Below are 19,210 nucleotides of genomic sequence, written 5' to 3' on the forward strand. Positions count from 1 at the left end.
CTGTACCATGAGGCTAGCTCAAACACATTCTAATGAATAATGTATCCCTGCGCAGGGACAGCACAAGCATTCATATCCCATCTGAAGGAAGGGTAGCTCCTCAAGTTCTGCCTCATGAAGCACCGTAGGTGCGGGAAAGTAACAAAACCAGCAGAATCATCAAAGTTACTCTACTAAGTTCCTGTCTCCTTGAATTCTAAAGCCCAGGTCAGTATTTCTGGAGAGGAAGAGAGGCAGAGTAATGTCTCAACACTTGACTGTCATGACTGGAGGTGAGCAACTCCTGGGTAGAGATGGTAGGGGCAGCTGAGCAGCCTACAAAGGAAAGGGCTGTCCCCACCAGCAACAAGGAAGTACCCCAAAACGCCTATGATGCCCATGCCAGGAAACTGCTAAAGCTCTGCCAAGGCCTCCAGCTTTATAAAAGAAAGTACCCTGCACGTCACATCAAGAAGTCAGACTTGGGGCTGAAATGATAGCAGAGTGGGTAGGGCGTTTGCCTTGCACGCAGCTGACTGGGCCAACCCAAGTTCAATTCCTCCGCCCCTCTCAGAGAGCCCGGCAAGCTACCAAGAGTACCACGCTTGCACAGCAAAGCCTGACAAGCTACCCGTGATGTATCCGATATGCCAAACACAGTAACAAGACTCACAATGTTACTGGGCCTACTCAAGCAAATCAACGAACAATGGGAGGACAGTGACAGTTTAACAAGACATTTCGAACCAAGTTAACTCAACTCTGGTGGACAGCACCCAATCCCACAGTCCTGCCTAAGAGAGCACAGCGGGATATCTAACTCAGCAGACTGTCATACAAACTCATCCACCAACTGAATCTGACTTTTACTTCAGCAAGACTCTCCCACAATGCCCTGAGCTCCCTCCTCCTACCCCAGCCAAAATGCTCAGAAATTCCTAGGTCACACAAGAATAAGTATTATTCTTCTTTTAAAACTCAACTTGAGGGTCAGGAAGATAGCACAGCAGTTAGGGCACAACGCCTAGCAGGCACATGAGCCAGGCTCAATTCTCAGCACCACCTGGTCCCCCAGTTACTGTGGGATGTATCCCTGGAGGCTTCTAAACACTTCCGGGGCAGCCCACGCAGCATGACATCCTCAGGCCCTTGCAAGAAAATGCCAGCGAGTTGGATGAAAATCATCACCATCTCTTGGAAGGCCCAAGAACAAAGAAATAAAAATAAAACTCAAATTCCAGCCACTGTTCTTCTCATTATTAAATATGAAGAAGATCGCCTTCCCCAGATGGAATCCTGGTGACCCTGAGCTTCTACAAGCATGGCTCTGGTATGCGGGTACTAGGACTTTTTCCTGAACCATGCGGCCGCTTATGCAGCCGCACAACATTTTCTGATATGCAAAGTGATCAATGGACAGCAAATGATATAGCATTTTTCCCTGAAAATCAGGCTTGAATGATAAGAAAATCTGAGCAAAAGAGAATGCCCAACCAAAACACATGTAGATTTTGTATTTAATTATGATGCTATGCCGCCCTGGGAGGAGAAGGGTGTTTATTCCTCGCCTGTCCCCCTTTGCGGCAGCAGCATGGTGGCCTGCATCTTTTAGAGCCAGGTATGAGACTGCATTGATGAGGCACATTGTGCTTCATGGGATGAGGGTGGAATGGGCCCTGCTCCCCACCATGACAATGCTCCGGGTTGCCACCCTCAAACGCCTCATTGGGCTTCTGACCGACCATGATCCCAAAGGCACACATACAAATCTTGGAACCAAGGGGCTTCTGGCAGTAACCCCTCTAGGTTTATTACTAAAATGTCAGAAATCCAAATTTGCGTGACTGCTGTTGTGGCCACACGACATCATATGCTCTTCATAATCAGCAATAGAAAACAAATTTTCTAATTACGTCTTTGTGGCAAGTCTGAATGTTGGGGAAAATTACAAATAACAATGTTGGGTCTTTTGTTGTAATACTGAATGTGATCAACGTAGAGAGAGACAGAGAGAGAGAGAGAGAGAGAGAGAGAGAGAGAAAGTATAAATCTGCCACACAGGCAGGGGGTAGATGGGAGGGGGGTATTATACTGGGGTTCTTAGTGGTGGAAAATGTGCACTGGTGAATGGACGGGTGTTTGATCATTGTATGACCGACCGAGACTTGAACTGAAAGGCTTTGTGACTGTTCTCACGGTGATTCAATAAATAAAATAAATAAAAAATAAAAAATAAATGGCCACACAATGGTAAAGTAAAGGTAAAGGCCCTCCCGTTGATCGTCGATTTGCTCGAGCGGGCCCAGTAACGTCTCCATTGGAGACTTTGTTGTTACTGTGTCTGGCATATCGAATACTCTCGGTAGCTTGCTGGGCTCTCCGAGAGGGGCGGAGGAATCGAACTCGGGTCGGCCATACTGAACTAATATTTTTAACATTTTGTATGTTTATGTTATAGGATCAAATAAATATTTCTTGTCCAGATTTCTAGGGAGTTTTGTCTTATTTTGGCAAAATTACATGATTTTATCAATATCTATTGATGCTTAGGCATTACTCCTTACTTGATGATCAGGAGTCACTTCTGGCTGTGCTCAGAAACTGAACCAAAGCCTCCTACATGCCAAGCATGCATTCTAGACTATTGAGCTCTCTGTCCAATTCTGACTATTAACACTTTTTTCTAATATAGTAAGCAAGCTTATTTCCCTAATAATATTATTTTTGTTAATAAAATTTCTATTAATTTTTAAATAAATAAATAAATATGAAGAAGATATTGTCCAGTATTTAGTCTCCAATTTCATACGAGAAAGTTCCCTCACAAACCAGCCCCGATGATGCTCACTTGCTTGCTGATTTGGAGGAAATGCCCGTATCATTACCAAGGATGCAGACTGACCCTAACGCCACCAAGGATAAAAACAACCTACAGCTGCTACTTATTTTTGAACTCAAGGATTTGCCTGCCTTTCTTACTGTGCATCTGGGTCTCTTAACTCACTCCCCACCCCAACCTGCAGTCCTGCCATTTGTTCATTCCCCCCAGGAGCTTCCAATAACCAAAGAGTGCAACGGCTTTGGTCTCCAGGCAGAACGGCAGGCACCAACCAGTATTCCTCCTGCTGCAAGACAGAGGAAAAGAACTGCAAAAGTCAAGTGTGCTTCAAGAACATGCACAGGGTTGAAAATATGTACCTTATCAGATATGATCTTTCATGGAAGGAAGCAAAAGGTTTGCAGATCAAAAACATGTTTCCCAGCCCTAAAATGTGCCCTTGTGAAGTTAATACTGAGAAAACTAGCTTTGCTGGGTTTCCTCCAAATTCCCTACAAAACAGAAGAAATGGAAAACTAGACACTGGCCTTATTTGAGAACCAAATACATGCTAAAATGAAAAGAGATAAACAACTTGTATTTCTTCAGCAACACTAACTTTAGCTTTCAGAAGTCAGAAGCAATTCCTAATGTTCTGTTAACCAATGCTTTTAAAGCAGAGTAACAAAAACTGTACATTAAAATAATAGTCCATACGGTTTGAGGGGGAAAAATCTGTAGAAAACTACTATTATCCATAAAGGTAAAGGTAAAGGCCCTCCCGTTGATCGTCGATTTGCTCGAGCGGGCCCAGTAACGTCTCCATTGGAGACTTTGTTGTTACTGTGTCTGGCATATCGAATACTCTCGGTAGCTTGCCAGGCTCTCCGAGAGGGGCGGAGGAATCGAACTCGGGTCGGCCATGTTGGCCGCTTAGAAAGGCGAATGCCCTACCCACTGTGCTAACGCTCCAGCTCCATATAATAGTTTTAATAATAAACTATTATCCATATTTGGTCAAAAATAATTCTGCAAATAAAAAGTAATCCCAGAGCTGAAACAATAGTATAGTGGGTAGGATATTTGCAATGCACATAGCCCACAAGGTTTAAATCTCCATATGTTCCATATGGTCTCCAGAGCTGGCCAAAAGTGATCTTTTTTTTTTTTCAGGAGTGATCTTGAAGTGCAGAACCAGGAGTAAGCCCTGAGCATCACCAGGTATGTCCCAAAAACAAAAATGAAATAGAAGGAAAGGAAAGCAATGAATGAATCTGTAGCACTGCACTGTTGCACTGTACTCCCGTTGTTCATCGATTTGCTCCAGTGGGCCCAGTAACACTGTGAGACTTGTTACTGTGGTTGGCATATTGAATATGTCATGGGTAGCTTGCCAGGCTTTACTGTGCGGGCGAGATACTCTTGGTAGCTTGTCGGGCTCTCCGAGAGGGGCAAAGGAATGGAACCTGGGCCGACCGGATCAGCCGCGTGCAAAGCAAACACCTTACCGCTGTGCTATCACTATTTAAATACAGATGAATGAATCTATAAAGTTAAAATTCTGAAACTGGATAAAAGTCATGGTTTTTTTCATCCTGAACTTTACCAGGCTACACAAGGAGTCAGTCCACAATTTCCTGCCAGTTCATAAAAAAATTATTGCTATTTAACTGACAGTAGTTTCCAACCACCAGTCCACAGTGATTGGAAACTAAAATTAAAAAAAAAAAAGTGGGGAAAAAAAACTGGTTTAAAGAATACTTATGCTTGCATTTAACAGAATAGCTATAACCAACTAATAATCTCGAACAGTCATAAATTCACTGTAGCACTGTAGCAATGTCCTTCCATTGTTCATCGATTTGCTCGAGTGGGCACCAGTAACATCTCATAACAAATTGTGAGACTTGTTACTGTTTTTGACATATTGAATACATCACGGGGAGCTTGCCAGGCTTTGCCTTGCCGGCAAGATGGTAGCTTGCCGGGCTCTCTGAGAGCAGTAGAGGAATCGAATCCAGGTCAGCCATGTCAGCCACGTGCAAGGCAAACCCATAAGTTCACTAATGGACAGAATTCTAAATGTGGGAGAGGGTTGAAACTGTTCCCAAAAAAGCCAAGAATACATTTGCTTTGCATGTTTGAAGCCCTGGTCTCAATCCCTGGAACAACAAACAAATAAGTTGAGTTTCCCCCTCTTTAAAAAAAATTTTTAATTAAAAAAAAGTTAAGGCCAAGAATAGACCTCTTAAGCTACTATATTCATCTAATCCTCTGATTAATGCTAAATTTGTAGAGTGACAAGCTTGCCAAATATAATCAAAATATTTTAATAACTTCTTTTTCTTTTTTGCCCAATAAGAACAGAATTTATTTGTAAAGTGTCTTAAGCACTACACTGACAGTTTTGCAACATGCAATTGTATTTCATACAAACTCTTATGCAGAGCATTTTCTTCTCATGCACTTCAAAGTCAGAAAGTCTATATTCAGCGGTGTCCAAAATAGAAGTGCATTTCACCACCCAACTAAGATTTCTGCAAGGCTCACCAAGCAAACTGGCAAAGATGTGAATGCAGTTGCTAACAATTATCTTTAGTGTACTCCAGCTGTGTTTCCCTCGGTGCCAGGAACCAGCTGACATGTCTACAGATGCTACCGAGCATGACACTCACATCCATCATACCCAGTGAAACCCTGCTATACATTCTGAGTCAGGATAAAGATCGCAGAATAAGGACCCAGGAATTAATCTACATAGCCTCTAACAGCATCTGTAATGACAAAGCTGAAATAAATTTTTTTATAAAAGTCATATTAAACCATGGGAGACTGAACATAGTCCAGAGATAGTACCACTGTCCAAACATTTCAATGCAAATTTTGATCCCTATGGCCAAAGTAATGTATACAGACTGTCAATATTCTTTTAAACGAAGATTTTTAAAAAGAGGTTTCAAGGCTTTCTACTAGTATTTCAAAGTAACCTTCCTGGGATAGGAAGAGATGTCCAGAGTAAAGCAGTTTGGACTGGACCAACCCCTAACATGATCAGTTTTGTCAATCAAGAAACCTTACAGACAAAATCTTGCTGATAGGAGGAATATGCCAAGGACACGTGTTGTCAAACCAACACACTCAAGCTTCAGAAGATCTTTCGAGCAGTCTCTACAAGGAAAGGAAGAGAACCAGATGGAACAATTAGAAACGCACAGCCACCAAAGGGGACAGAGGAGTCCCTTAGATATCCTCTGGGTTCTCCGCACTGCAGATCTTTCGTTTCCTGAAAGCATGTAAGTATAAAGAGCTCTTGCTAATGTGCTCGGGGCTGCTTGAACCCATTTCTCAGCCCAGCAATTCCTCTGTTTATAAAGCAATATTTCAGTGTAATAAAGCAATTTATATATGCTTCAAAAACTTACTCTTCGAAGAAGAAAAAGAACTCCTAGGCTTCAGTCTCCAAATCAGCATACAAAAGGCTACTGCTAGGAACATGGCTCATATGGATACCATCAGCCAACGGCCTTGGTGGGCCATTATCCCCAGAGTCAGGAGAAGCTTGCTCAATGAGCAGCCCCAGTGTGACTTGAAAAGATACAACTCAGAAAAGAAATGCCGGGAAGAGTAGTACTTCCACTGTACACTCTATATTGCCAGGAAAACTTCCCAGTCAAAGGTTGCAAGGTTCTGTATAATCTCATCCCTTGCAGTTCTAAAATCCTAGTCATCCTTCTGCTACCTCTTTGAATATGGCATCGCTATCAATGTGAGGACAAGCTTCTTAGGCTTCCAGCTTCTCTGACTATGGAAAGCACAAATATATATTGTTGTGAGTCTTAACCGCACTTAATAGAAGAAAATGATATTCATTCACTGGTTATTTCTTTGATGAGAATTTTGTCTCATTTTGACCCTCTTTTTACCTAAAGCAGTAGAGAAGAAAAATGTAACTGAGCTAGATGCGGGTCCCAGAACCATGTTTACAATGCAGGTAGGCCTTCTGATTACTGAGCTCCTGCTACTTGCCCTCCATCAACTTCCTAGCAGTAGAGACATTTCCTATAACCTCCATTTCCAACACCTCCCTTGGTTTTTCCTCCTTGAGCTTCTCTCTCTCTTTAGGAAAGGTCAGAGAGAATAACGCTGCATCTCAGAGCACAGAGTGAAAACTGTCTTCTGACCAAGACTGCCAGCAATAAAGCACTCACTTTCAAGAAGATGCAAAATGCTGCAGAGGAAGACACTTTCCTACCTCCCAGCTACAAGCTGCAAATGATACTAAAGGCATGAGGGCTTTTATCAACTGCCATGTGCTTATCCTACTTACTGAAAGGTTGAATCACAAAAGGATTCATATGTTCGGTTGGCTTGAGTTTAGTTTTGGTGTTGGGGTCACACCCAGTGGAAGTCAGAGGTCATGCATGGCTCAGGGCTTGAGGAGCAAATTGCTCCCAGCTGCATACAGTGCTAAAAATCCAACCAGGGTCTCCTGCAAACATGCACTCAAACTAACTCACTGGGCCATCTCTGCAGCCCAAGATTCGTACACTGACACACAGCAAGTATGAAACAGTCAAAAGATCTCATGAATGATCCCCGAGGATGAGCTCAGAGTAAGCCCTGAGCAGTGCCATGTGTGGCAAATAAAAGAAGAAAAAATGTTCAGTGTTCTTAATTTCGAAAAATGAAGGTATATACAAATTCTAGTTGTGTTGGAACATGCCTTTATTCAATAAATTATTTTGATAGAAAAAAAAAGATCTCATGAAAAATACCCCCTAAAGGGCCCTTAAATTAAAACCAACGTGACAAGCTTGGAGCTAAATGTATGACTGACCCTGTATGACGAAAACAGAATTTTAAAACCGCTCACATGTCTTGCTTCTCATTTTTTTCCCTTCTGGTTCTGCCCTCTCCTAGGAAGGAAAGGATTTAATCATTGAGTCAGTTTTCATCTAGCCAGAAAAGTGAAAGCAATTCTTCTTCATAAGATGAGAAAGACAATCAACTTTGAAGAAAAGGCTGAGAAACTCAACCATTCCGCAGAATTATTAAATCCTCACAAGAAACTGTCTGTAAACATTCCAGACACAAAATTTTAATACTCCTCGCCAAAAGCATACAGTCAATGACTCTTAAAGTAGATGTGGCCAAGAACAAGGAGGACGGTCTACACAATCACGAAGGTGGTCACTCTAGCGAGTGACAGAATGGGGAGTTTGAAACCCAATTTTTGCCACAAACTGTAGAACGTGAGCAGGTTTTTTGTTTGGGAGCTGCACCTGGCAGTGAGCAGGGCTTACTCCTGGCTCTGCACTTAGAATCATTCCTGGCAGTGGTCGTAAAGCCATATCAGGGGTGCAGAATATCGAATGGAGTCAGCCATGTGCAAGGTAAGTGCTCTCTACCCACAGTACTATCTCGCAAGCCCCATGATCAAATTTTTTGACCTTCCAGGTTCAGTTTCCCCTCCAATAAAAGGGAATCCTCGGGAAGACTTCAAAGAGAGAATGCAGTGTTATGTGCACAGTAAATGCTACTGCCCTTGCCCATGGTCTGCAAGACCTAGACAAGAGACTGCACCTCACCAAGATTAAGTTTCCTTATCTATAAAAGGAGAGTGTGGGACCAAATGGCCCACTGATTCTAAATGAGAGGATGCTACAGGGTCATCATCCACCGTAGCACTGTCCTCCCATTGTTCATCGATTAGCTTGAGCGGGCATCAGTAACGTCTCCATTGTGAGACTTGTTACTGTCTTTGGCATACTGAATACACCATGGGGAGCTTGCCAGGCTCTGCTGTGCGGGCTGAATACTCTCAGTAGCTTGCCAGGCTCTCCGAGAGGGGTGGAGGAATCGAATCCGGGCCAGCCATGTGCAAGGCAAATGCCCTACAGCTATGCTATTGCTCCAGCCCAAGGATCATCATCCATGCTCTGGAAAATGATTCTTCCAGCAAAGCTTTCAACAGACTCTCTAATTCATGCTTTATCAGGGTGTCTTCACAAATTTTATAGGTAGCATGACCGTAAGTCTTAGTTTGGAATGAAACATTACAAGTCTGGTTTCTGCCACCATGTTAGATATGCTAAAGTGAGGGCCAGAGAGAGAGAGAGAGAAAGAGAGAGAGAGAGAGAACAAGAGTAAGAGAAGTTAAGACCCTTGCCCTACATGAGGCCAAACCCAGCTCACTCCCCTGAACCACATTTAGGCCCTGTAGTGCTGGCAGGAGTGATCCCTGAGCACACAGAGGAGTGAGCCCTGAAAACTACCAGGTATGGCCCAAAGTCCAAAAGGGGAAAAAAGAGACATATTAAGGTGGGACACTGACTCAAGAGAAAGAACACTGAACAGATATGGTTGGATGGGTTGTCAATACAGAAGGAAACCAACTGCAGTGACAGGAGCTCGGAGTTTACTCTGCTTCCTTGTCTCGACACAATTCCTCTTCCTGGGCCTGAGATGGGCTCCTTAGGCTCCTTCTCCTCTACGGGAAGCTCAATCACTTGTATAGCCTAGACTATAATTCCACGTTTAATACAAGAAAACCAACACGAATGGCTATGTTCATAACTTCGTTTGTTCAGCTATTGCTTTTTTTGGTTAATTTAAATGCGTTCACATTATTTTGACCCTGAGGGACTTAAGGTCACATGTAAAGCCATTCATCTGCAAAGACAGGAAAAGACTAAACATACCACACAGTGATACAGACTTCCATCAGCCAGGATTTCCTTTCCATTTGGGTGTTGTTATTGTTGTTGCTATTGCTGTTGTTTTCCCGCAACTGTTAATGCTTTAAAATCTTGAGTTTCTTTTTTAGGACTTCACCCTATCTGCTACCTGTCAGGTTAAAATGCAAACAATACTCAAAAAGCTTCACATCTTTTTTATTCTCTTCTTCCCATTTTTACTTCTTGTCATCAATAAGTGCACATGTGATGGTCCCATGTCCATATGTGGTTGGCTTCACTCAACAAGTATGAATACACTCGGGATCTATCAGCAAACAAAATAACGTTCACATGCCAGCAGGCAGAAATACATCACATATACATACACTCACTTATTTTATAGGTGGCAGAACTAAAACTGTGCCGGAAATATATTAGGATTGCTGATGAGGTAGCAGGAGGAATGTGACAAGAGGCTTTTACAAAGGCCTCACTGAAAAAGTATGATGTGAACTAAGACTAAAGGAGCATGGGAATTAGCCTTCAGGATACATGGTGAAGGGCATTCCAGGCATCGAGATAAAGCAAAGAACCTAAGGTGAGGGCATGTCCGGTAAGATCAAGGAACAGCTCTGCAGAAAGCCAGTGAGGCTGAAACAAGCTAGCCAGTGAGTGAATGAGGGAGTCGGGGAGGCGAACAGATCACAAAGGGCCTTGGAATCATTGATTCGATTCCACTATAAAAATTCATTGTAAGGTTTTTATTGAATGTGAAATAAGGAATCACTCCGTTATTAGGCAGTGGAGTCATGGGTTAAAGCTTTTAGAAGGTGCTCACTGTGGCTGCCGTACTGGCAACAGACTGTGGGAGGTAAAGATGGGAGCAAAGAGACCATTCAGGTTGGCTAAGATCAAGGCTGCTTAAACCAGAAAAGCAGGAGAGGTTCTGAGAAGTGGCCGAATTTTGGACAAATTTTCAAAGGAGAGAGCCATTCTTCCCTGCGAGATTGGGTATAGGATAAGAAGGAAGTTGGGTTATCAAGAAGGATGACTGACCCACAAAGGAAGCAGTTGCTATCATCATTCTGGGCAAACTGACAATATGGTAACCACATTAGAGCTATCGGGATTTATTTGATATCACTGAATTTTAAATTCTCTTTAATCCATCCCTCACTTTCTCCTTCCATAAATATAATCTAACCAGAGACCTCTGATCTGTTGCTAATAAAGTTCATTCTCTGAATCCTAGATGCAACTGCAATGACAACAAACTACCCCAAAAGGGAACCCCTGACTAGCGAAGTTTGAAAGATAGTCGGGCAACAGTAAGAAGCTTCCATTCGTGGCCCCAGAGCGATAGTACCATGAGTATAATGCCATGCACACGGCTGACCCAAGTTCAATCCCAATACCACATATGCAGCCCTGAGCCCCAACTGTGACCCCTGAGCACAGTGGCAGGAGTAAGGACAGCTGTGTGTGCCACCCCCCCCCCCAAAAAAAAGCCACAGAAAAGAAAGTTTTCATTTCACACTTAGGACAAGTCTTTTCGCTCTCACAAACACAGACACACACACACACACACACACACACACTTCTTTAAAGAATATATGTCAACTCCTCAGATTAACACTAGGCACAGAATACACTAATGGTTCCGATTATTACCATCTGTTGCTAAATGGTTTCGTTACTTCTCAATTTCAATGACGTTATGAGAAGTAGCTGATAAGTTGATAAAGTCTCAGGCAGATTTCAAAATCATAACACTAAAATACACTGACATTGAGCAGAAAAACAAGGTAAGTTGCCAGAAGGTATCATGGAAGCCTAACACCCTGATTCAGTCACTGAAATTCTCCAGGATAAATATCACCAGGGCATGCTTGGGTGGTGAAAACATGGATAGGTATCTGATATCACTGGGGTTAAAGAAACTGACGAAGCACAGAGGCCCCATGAACTTCTCCCAGAGGTTTCATTCTAGTTGTCCAGGATGCTTTTCAGTTCATTTAAAAAAAAAAAAAAAGATGGTTATTTGAGCACTTCAGCTTTTGTTATATATGAGAAATCAAACTGTTTTTGTTTTATTTGGGGGCTACACCCAGAAGTGCTCAGTGATCCCTGGCTCTGTGCTCAGGGATCACTCCCTGGCAGGGTTTGGGAGAACAACTGAGTACCAGAGATTAAATCCAGGTCAACTACATGCAAGACATGAGTCCTGTCCACTGTACTCTCTCTCTCTGGTCTAAGAATTCTTGATATGTAATTTTAAAATGTTGACTCATCCAACAAGTATTATAGTTTATAAGTTAAAATAAAGATGAACATCTATGTATACCAATTAACCAAATCACTTCTCCCAGTCTCTGCTACTGATTTTATGCTAAAAATATCCTTGAAAAATAGATAACAATTCCAAGACTTAGCACTTCTCAGCCCGGACTGCATCTTCAAATTGTCTAATTGAAACCAATACTGGGGAGATAAAAACCCTCGAAGTATTAGTTAATGATATCAAAAGAGAGAGAATGGCAAGTTAGTATTTCCAGGTTTAAACTGTTCTTTCAACTATTTGTCACATGAGTGTGAACTGGGCTCCGAGGTGTGAGGACGCAACAGCCTAGATTAGAAATTCTCTTAACCTGCACTGGCGCCTTCTTCAGCCTTTCTACACCTGCAAACAGGTCCTCTCCTATATACCTGTGGGCCAGGATCCAGTGGTTGGTATAGACAGTATATTATTCTATCAGCAAAATCCTTCCAAGCCTTTCTTCCAAATAGCTATTTACAATTACTTATTTTTCCCTGTTTTCCTACTATAGCCAATAATACTATGCAATATTATTGTATAGTATTATTATAAAAATTCATATCCTCCTTTGAACTTCTTTATTCCACTATTTAAATTATTAAGTCTCTACCTGATACTTGTAAACTACATAAAGGATAAATTATTTCCAAATGTTTTTGCCTGTCTGGTTATATCAGACTGGATAATGGCTATGAATTATAAACTCATTCATTTAATCCTTTAAAATGGCATTAAGTCATTATTATATACTAGTCATGTGTTTCAGGTGCTTCATTCTACTGCAGTGATCACAACAGATGGCCTTGATATCCTTCTAGATAACATTATACATTTCAAGATTCTAGTATGGCTGTAGTTCAAAGATATTTAAGGGATGTAATGATAATGTAAGCCTAAAATAATAACACTAGACTTGCATGTTGAACCATAAGTAGTGACTTTAGTCAATAATAAATGTTAACATTAAATCTTTAACATGAGGTACTCATTCAAGAAGATCACTGTCCTAAAGAGATTAAATAAAAATACCTTCCTTTAGAAAAGTTTAAGTTTGCCCCAGATTGCTCCTCCAAAAGTTGACAGAAATGAATCATGACTGAGTTGTATCAGTTCATTCATATAAATAAAAAAAATTCAGATTAGTTCATTTACATCAACTGGAACGTTTCAGTTCAAAAAGAAAAATGAAGTCATCATAAAAAATATTCTAAATTCATTTAAGTTGAAAATTACATAATGCATAGCTGCCCATCTGTAGACATTAAGCCGCATGAGTTACTAATAAAATAATACTAATAAGGGTACTCTACGGACAATAAACACTACTTAGGTGCAGTGACCAGTTAACTTCCTTCACAAATTCTAGTCCAAACAGAAGTCACTCCCCGCAATCAGACAGCCGTGGACTGTAATTTAGCCCCAAGCCAAAAAACGGGTTGCCAACCTAAACCTTCTCCCAACCATCAGGTAATCCTCTATAGAGAACAGTTTTCCGTATTCATGCCATGCTAGCTGATTCCAACCCTTCCAGAGCCGGGCAAACCACCCTCCCCCCAACCCCCGGACCCCAAATTCTTGAGTTTTCTAACAAATTGTTTAACTGCCAGGAGTGTGTGTGTGAGTGCGTGTGCGTGTGCGTGTGCGTGTGTGTGTGTAGGGAGGGGATGGGGGGGGGGGTCGATGCATAAGTTTCCGGGGAACCCAGGCAGGGGTTCCAACCACAGGTGGTCGGGAAGGGGGTGGGGGTTACATTTCCAAATTGGAAACAGGCCCCCTCCGGCCTGCCCGAGGTCCCGCGGAGCCTTCCCAGGCCCTTTCGGCTGGCACCCCGGCTTCCCCGGATCGTCGCGCCTGAACTTGGCCCGGGGTTGCAGCGGGCAAGTGCGTGCAAGGGAGCCCGGGCGCTCCGGCCACCCCGCCGCGGAGAGCGGCCCCCCGCGGAGCCGGTTCCCATCGGCCCGCGACCCGGCAAAGTTTCCCCGCCAAGCACTCGCGGGACCGGGCCGGGGTGCGGGGAGAGGGGCCGGCCGGAGTCCCTGCGGGGCCCCGGCGGGCGGGCGGGCGGGCGAGGCCGAGGTCTCAGTCCCGCACGGGGTGGGGGGCGGCGACAGGCGGAGCAGACCGCGGGCGGGGAGGTGGGGGGCGCCCCGCGCTCACCGTCGATGTTCTCTCGGTCGCTGATGTGCTGCAGGTTGCAGCCGGTGTCCTCGCGGCTCAGGTCCGTGTCGGGCCGGTAGGACTCGAGGCGCGAGTGGGCATTCCTCCGGAGCTTGGGGCTGGACGACACGCAGCACGAGGTCGTGTTCCCCATCTTCGGCGACCCCGCGGCGCCTGCGGCTGTGGCCTTCCTCGCCGTCCCCCGGCGCGGGGCGCGGGCGGCGGGGGCGTGGAGGGGAGGCCCGCCCGCCGCCGCGGGAGGGGGCGGAAGGCGCGGCCGGGCCCCGGGTCAGCAGCGGCGGCGGCGGCAGCAGCAGCAGCAGCAGCGGGAGCAGCAGCGGCGGCGGCGGCGGGGCCGCGCCATGGGCGCCGGCAGGCAGGACACGAGTGGCGGCGGCTCCTCCGGCGAGCCCGGATCGCCCTCCCCGCGCCGCGGAGGTGCCCGGCGGCGGCGGCGGCGGCGGCGGCGGTGGCGGCGGCGGCGGCGGAGCGCTCGGGTCCGCGCGACTGCGGCCGCCGAGCCCGGCTCACCCCGCCGCGGCCATGGCGGGCGGCGCCGCGCAGGCCGCCTCCCTCCTCCCCCCGCCCGCCCCGCGCGCGCGCTTCCCGCTCGGTGGCGCCGGGCGCTGCGGCGGCCGCGGCGGCCTCGCCAAGCGCTTCCGGTTCACAGGAGGGAGCGGCGGCGCGGCGGGGCAGCTGGGGAGCCGGCGGGCGGGCGTGGGCGCGGCCCAGGGCCGGCGGCGGCGGCGGCGGCGGCGGACGCGCGCTGGGGCCACGGAGGATGAGCTGCGCCCGCGCCCGCCGCAGCCCCCGCCCCGCCGCGGCGCCGCCCCTTCCCGCTGCCCTGGAAGCAGATGCGTGGTGGCCGCCGGGGGAGGGCGCGGGCCGCGGCGTTCGCGCGAGCCTCGGGGGTCCGGGCGTTGGGGACCCCTCCGGGGGCGCGGCCCGGAGCTCTCGGCCGCCCGGGCGCGGGCCTCGCCGGACCCCCAGCGGCTCGGGGCCTGGGCCTGGGGGCGCAGTCCTGGGGGACAAGTCGGGGGGGGCGTCCCCCAGGCTGCACCTGGAGCTTTCCCGGGTGCGGGGGGTGGGGGGTAGAGATTAGAGGGGTTGGATGTTTGAAAGGTTGGAAAGGAAGCGGGACCTCGGCTTGCCGGGCGCTTGTCTTTCGAGCCGCGCCCGCGGCTTGGCGATGACCCCTGCTGCTTCTGCGAGCTGAGCTCCGTCGGGAGCGGGTGGGCGGCGAGGAGGCGCCCCTCGGGGGGGGGGGGGGGGCTTCTCCGTGCGGAATTCACTGCAGAGCCCCCCCCCTGCCTCGAGTGGAGTCGGTGGGGGGCAGAGAGAGACCGGGCCCCTCTCTGGCGAGCCGGGCGTTGTTGCTTTCGAAACGCCGCGGGTTTGTAACGTGCTGGGAATCGAGTGGCGTGGAGGCGGGTTTGCTAAAGGGCTGCAGCTGTGGGAAAGTGCCGGGGGGCGTGGGGGTGGGGGGGAATGCGCCTGGGAAACGCTGGGGAAATTGATGATCTCCCTCCACCAGTGCTGGCCTAGAGAGCCCGTGACTTTCTCTTTCTTAGCCTGGGGTTTGGGAAAACCGAAAGGGCTCTCGAAGAACCTTCCCACCCTTTCCCAAATAGGGAAGAAGGCCACGGAGAGGGGATGGGGCGCCCGCGAGATGCTTTTGAAACGTGGCCGGGATGCCAGGGATGGAGCCCGGGTCAGCTTCGTGCAAGGCAAGTGCCCTCCCCGCTGTAACTATCGCTCTGGCCCGTAATTTTTATGTAGAAGCCGCCACCAAGAGGTTAAAGCCCTTTGATCTGGCCAGGGCTCTCTGCCTGTTTGGGAAAGACACACAGACTCCGGTCCCCAAGGGGAAGAGAGAAGTAAGGAGCTGATACAGTGACGGAGCATCAGAAATATGGGGGTAACTGCCCACAGGCTCTATAAGCCTTTGGATTCTTGGCATCTACTTTGCGTTTTGGGCTCTGGGGGCCAACGCCTTGCAGGTGCTCAGGACTTACTCGTGGCTCTGTGCTCAGGGGTCACTCCTGACGGGGGCCGGAAGGTTAGGACTATATGGGATGTTGGAGCTCGAACCCATTGTCCCCTCACCGGGCAAAGCGCCCTATCCGCTGCCCTACTCCTTTCTTTGACCTGTGCTGTGGTATTTAGTCGGTTACTAGTTCATATTAGAGGGCAGATGGGGTGGGCAGCTGAGTGCTTCTGTTGGTAAAGGGGGCTGCTCCCAGTGCTGCTGGCCTGTCATTCCCTGGGGTGCTCAAGAGACCACGTGATGCAGGACTACCCCGTGCATTAAGTGCACTCATTCCTTTAGTGCTATGTTCCCAGTCCCTGTTTCTCCATATTTTAAAAAGCGTTATGCATGGAACTGCTTTAATGCCCCTTTGTTGGGCTGAGTGGTGGATGCCCTTGGGAAATAGATGGCAGCCAAGTGGTGGTGCTGAGAAGATGAGAACTGTGATGCAAAAGTCACATTTTAAAGAATTTGCAGCAGGTGGGCTGGGAAAATAGTACAGGGGGTAAGGCATTTGCCCTGTGCACAGCCCACCCTGAGCACTACATGTGGTTCCCAGACCAACAGGAGAAAGTGACTCCAGAGTACAGCTAGATGTGACCACAAAACAAAACAAAAAATAATGAAAGTAAATATCCTATCACTGACTCATGTATCACTCAGGTACATTAAATATTTGTCTTTCATTCATGAAATGTATCAATGGTACACACTTATGAGGAGAAAAAGAATGGCCCATTGGAGGGGGTGTGGATCTCCGGGCTAGTCACTGGCCAGTGCAATGGACACTGGTGTGCAGGGACTTTTTGTTCCACCCAACCTCTGCTGTTGGTGTTTCTTCCATATTCCCTTAGGAGAGCATGTCCTGGGCCTATTCAGAAATGGGACTTTTGGTTGCCAGCTCTGATTTACCTGATCGAGACCCTTCCACACTATAGTGCACACACTTTAAACTATTCCTGGCAGAAACACCTCCAACCTGATCACTCAGTGACACTTTAGGAAAATTTGCAGAGGCAATTTGTTGCAGAAATGAAATTAAACTAAATGTGTCATTTATTGGAAGCCTGCTAGATGCCATGCACTGACCTAAGTGTTATTTGTCTCCAAACCTATGCTTTTAATCCCATTCCCCTCCCATTTCACAATAAAGACACTTTAGTTCTGACCATTGAACATATCTATAATCAGACTAAAAATAACTGGGTATTTGAACCTTTATTCTGATGACAAGTTTTCCAGGTCCCCCCTCACTTGTATCCTTCCCAGTACTCTCTCTGGCTTCCCAGTAGCAGAATAGGTGGGAAGCAGGTTGGAGTAATGAGAGACAAAAATCTATAGAAGGTTCGAGTAATAAAGTCTAGTGTTTCTTCTTTCTTTCTCTGAAGAAGCTACAAATGGCTACTAAGAACTAATTTTTAGATTCAGAGAAGAAAGTCTTGTTAATTCTTTGAGCCCCAGCCCTCCTTACTGGATTGAGTGAACAGGCAACAAAGTCTAAGAGAAGCCTATGCAGAACTAATATTTGCTTTTTGGGGGGGGGGGGTCACAGCTGGCGATGCTCTGGGGTTACTCCTGGCTCTGCACTCAGGAATCACTCCTAGCAGTGCTCGGGGGACCATATGGGATGACAGGAATCAACCTGGGTTGGCCGCATGCAAACGCCCTACCCACTATGCTATCGCTCCAGCCCCAATATTTGCATTTTAGTCTCACACTTCGTATCACTTGAGAATCTAATTTCTCAGGTAACCCATTTCCTGATAAGTGTGGCTCAAACCCAAGATTGGAGTTGGAGTAGTGAAGAGAAAGGTAAGCACTGCAGCCCAAGGTTCTGTCCTCACAGCAATAAGCCTTCTTAGAAGAGGAGAATCTGGATCAACTCTGAACCTACCGGGCTCTTTGAACAGAAAGAACCATTTGGAATTTTTTCCTTCATATTTCCCTATTGACAGCACAATAATACAGAGAATAGGGTGCTTGAATTGCACATGACTGACCCAGGTTCAGTCCCAGCATCCCATTTGGTCCCCTCAGCACTGCCAGGAGTAATTTCTAAATGCAGAGCCAGGAATAATCCCTGAGCATTACTGGGTGTGGCCCAAAAAAATGTAAGTGACTTTGGCCTGTAGAGGCGGGAAGGGGTAGGGGTAGGAGGGAAACTGGTGACATTGGTGGTAGGAAATGTACACTGGTGAAGGGATGGGTGTTGCAACATTGTGTGACCGAAACCTAATGATGAGCAACTATGTAACTATCTCACTGTGATTCAATTAATAAATAATTTTTTAAAAAAGACTGGCCATTGGAAATTACTTCTCACTTGGATGAACTAGATATGCCAGTGCTTGTCTTTTTTTTTTAGCAAAGGTAACAAAACATTAGAATCTATTTTAAATGTAAGCAATGAATATTAAATAATTTCTAATATTTATGAAAAACAATTCAGTGAGAATAGGCTAATTGAATAGAGCATAAATACAGTCTTCATCCACACTTATCTCCACAAAATATGAATCATTTGCACAATTCCTTTAATCACCGCCAAGAACACGGAAAATACTGAGCTAAGTTAACCCAGGATAGGACCTTTGGTCAACACAAAAGGAAAACCACTAGTCTCCAGGGATAAAACCAAAACCTATTCAGTGTATTTACCCTTTCCTTATCCTCTGGCGTGCAGTTTCCTCTTATTTCTCCCCATTCTGTAAAGCTGGGTAGCATAACCACAGCCCTTTGTTGTTTCTACCACCTCCATCTTCCTGTCACCCTTTTATTTTCCAGTGAGCTCTCCAAGTGAGGCCTGCCTTTCATACTCAGCGGTCAAAAGGTCACAATACAATCAGCTATCTGAAAATCTTTGCATTGAAAGCAACTTGATGTGGTAGATGATTCATTTAATGATAAAACAGGCAATTTCAAGACATAAAAATGATTATGTCATAATTCATGTCCTATGAGAAATTCATAAGCCAGTAAGGTCTAATACAGGTTTTAGAATATGCCCACCAGTATGAGTTGGAGTTACTTTGTGAGAAAATCTGAAGAATGCCAACACTTCTACCTCTTTACCTGAATTAACAGAGGATAGACCTAACAATCCCACTGGGAGAGATCCTAAAAGAACTGTCCCAGAAACTTTTATTAGAAATCCCACAAGCAGTTAAGAATGACTAGTACACTTTAAAACCAATGCCAGGTTTTTTGCACCAAACTCTATTGAGGATTCTGAT

The 19,210-nt window shown here is 46.2% G+C and overlaps 1 protein-coding gene across 1 annotated transcript in view; it reads right to left on the reverse strand.

The window, feature by feature from the left end:
• The window catches only part of CCNY (cyclin Y), a 175,769-nt gene extending 161,530 nt beyond the window's left edge, over positions 1–14,239 (reverse strand). The window contains exon 1 of the mRNA XM_056132607.1: positions 13,949–14,239. Within this exon, the coding sequence (XP_055988582.1) occupies positions 13,949–14,102 (154 nt within the window). The 5' untranslated portion in view covers positions 14,103–14,239. The remainder of the gene's footprint in view (positions 1–13,948) is intronic.
• Positions 14,240–19,210: the final 4,971 nt, after the last annotated feature.

The sequence above is a fragment of the Sorex fumeus genome, unplaced genomic scaffold, assembly GCF_029834395.1.
Source record: "Sorex fumeus unplaced genomic scaffold, SorFum_2.1 ptg000007l, whole genome shotgun sequence".
Lineage (NCBI taxonomy): Eukaryota > Metazoa > Chordata > Mammalia > Eulipotyphla > Soricidae > Sorex > Sorex fumeus.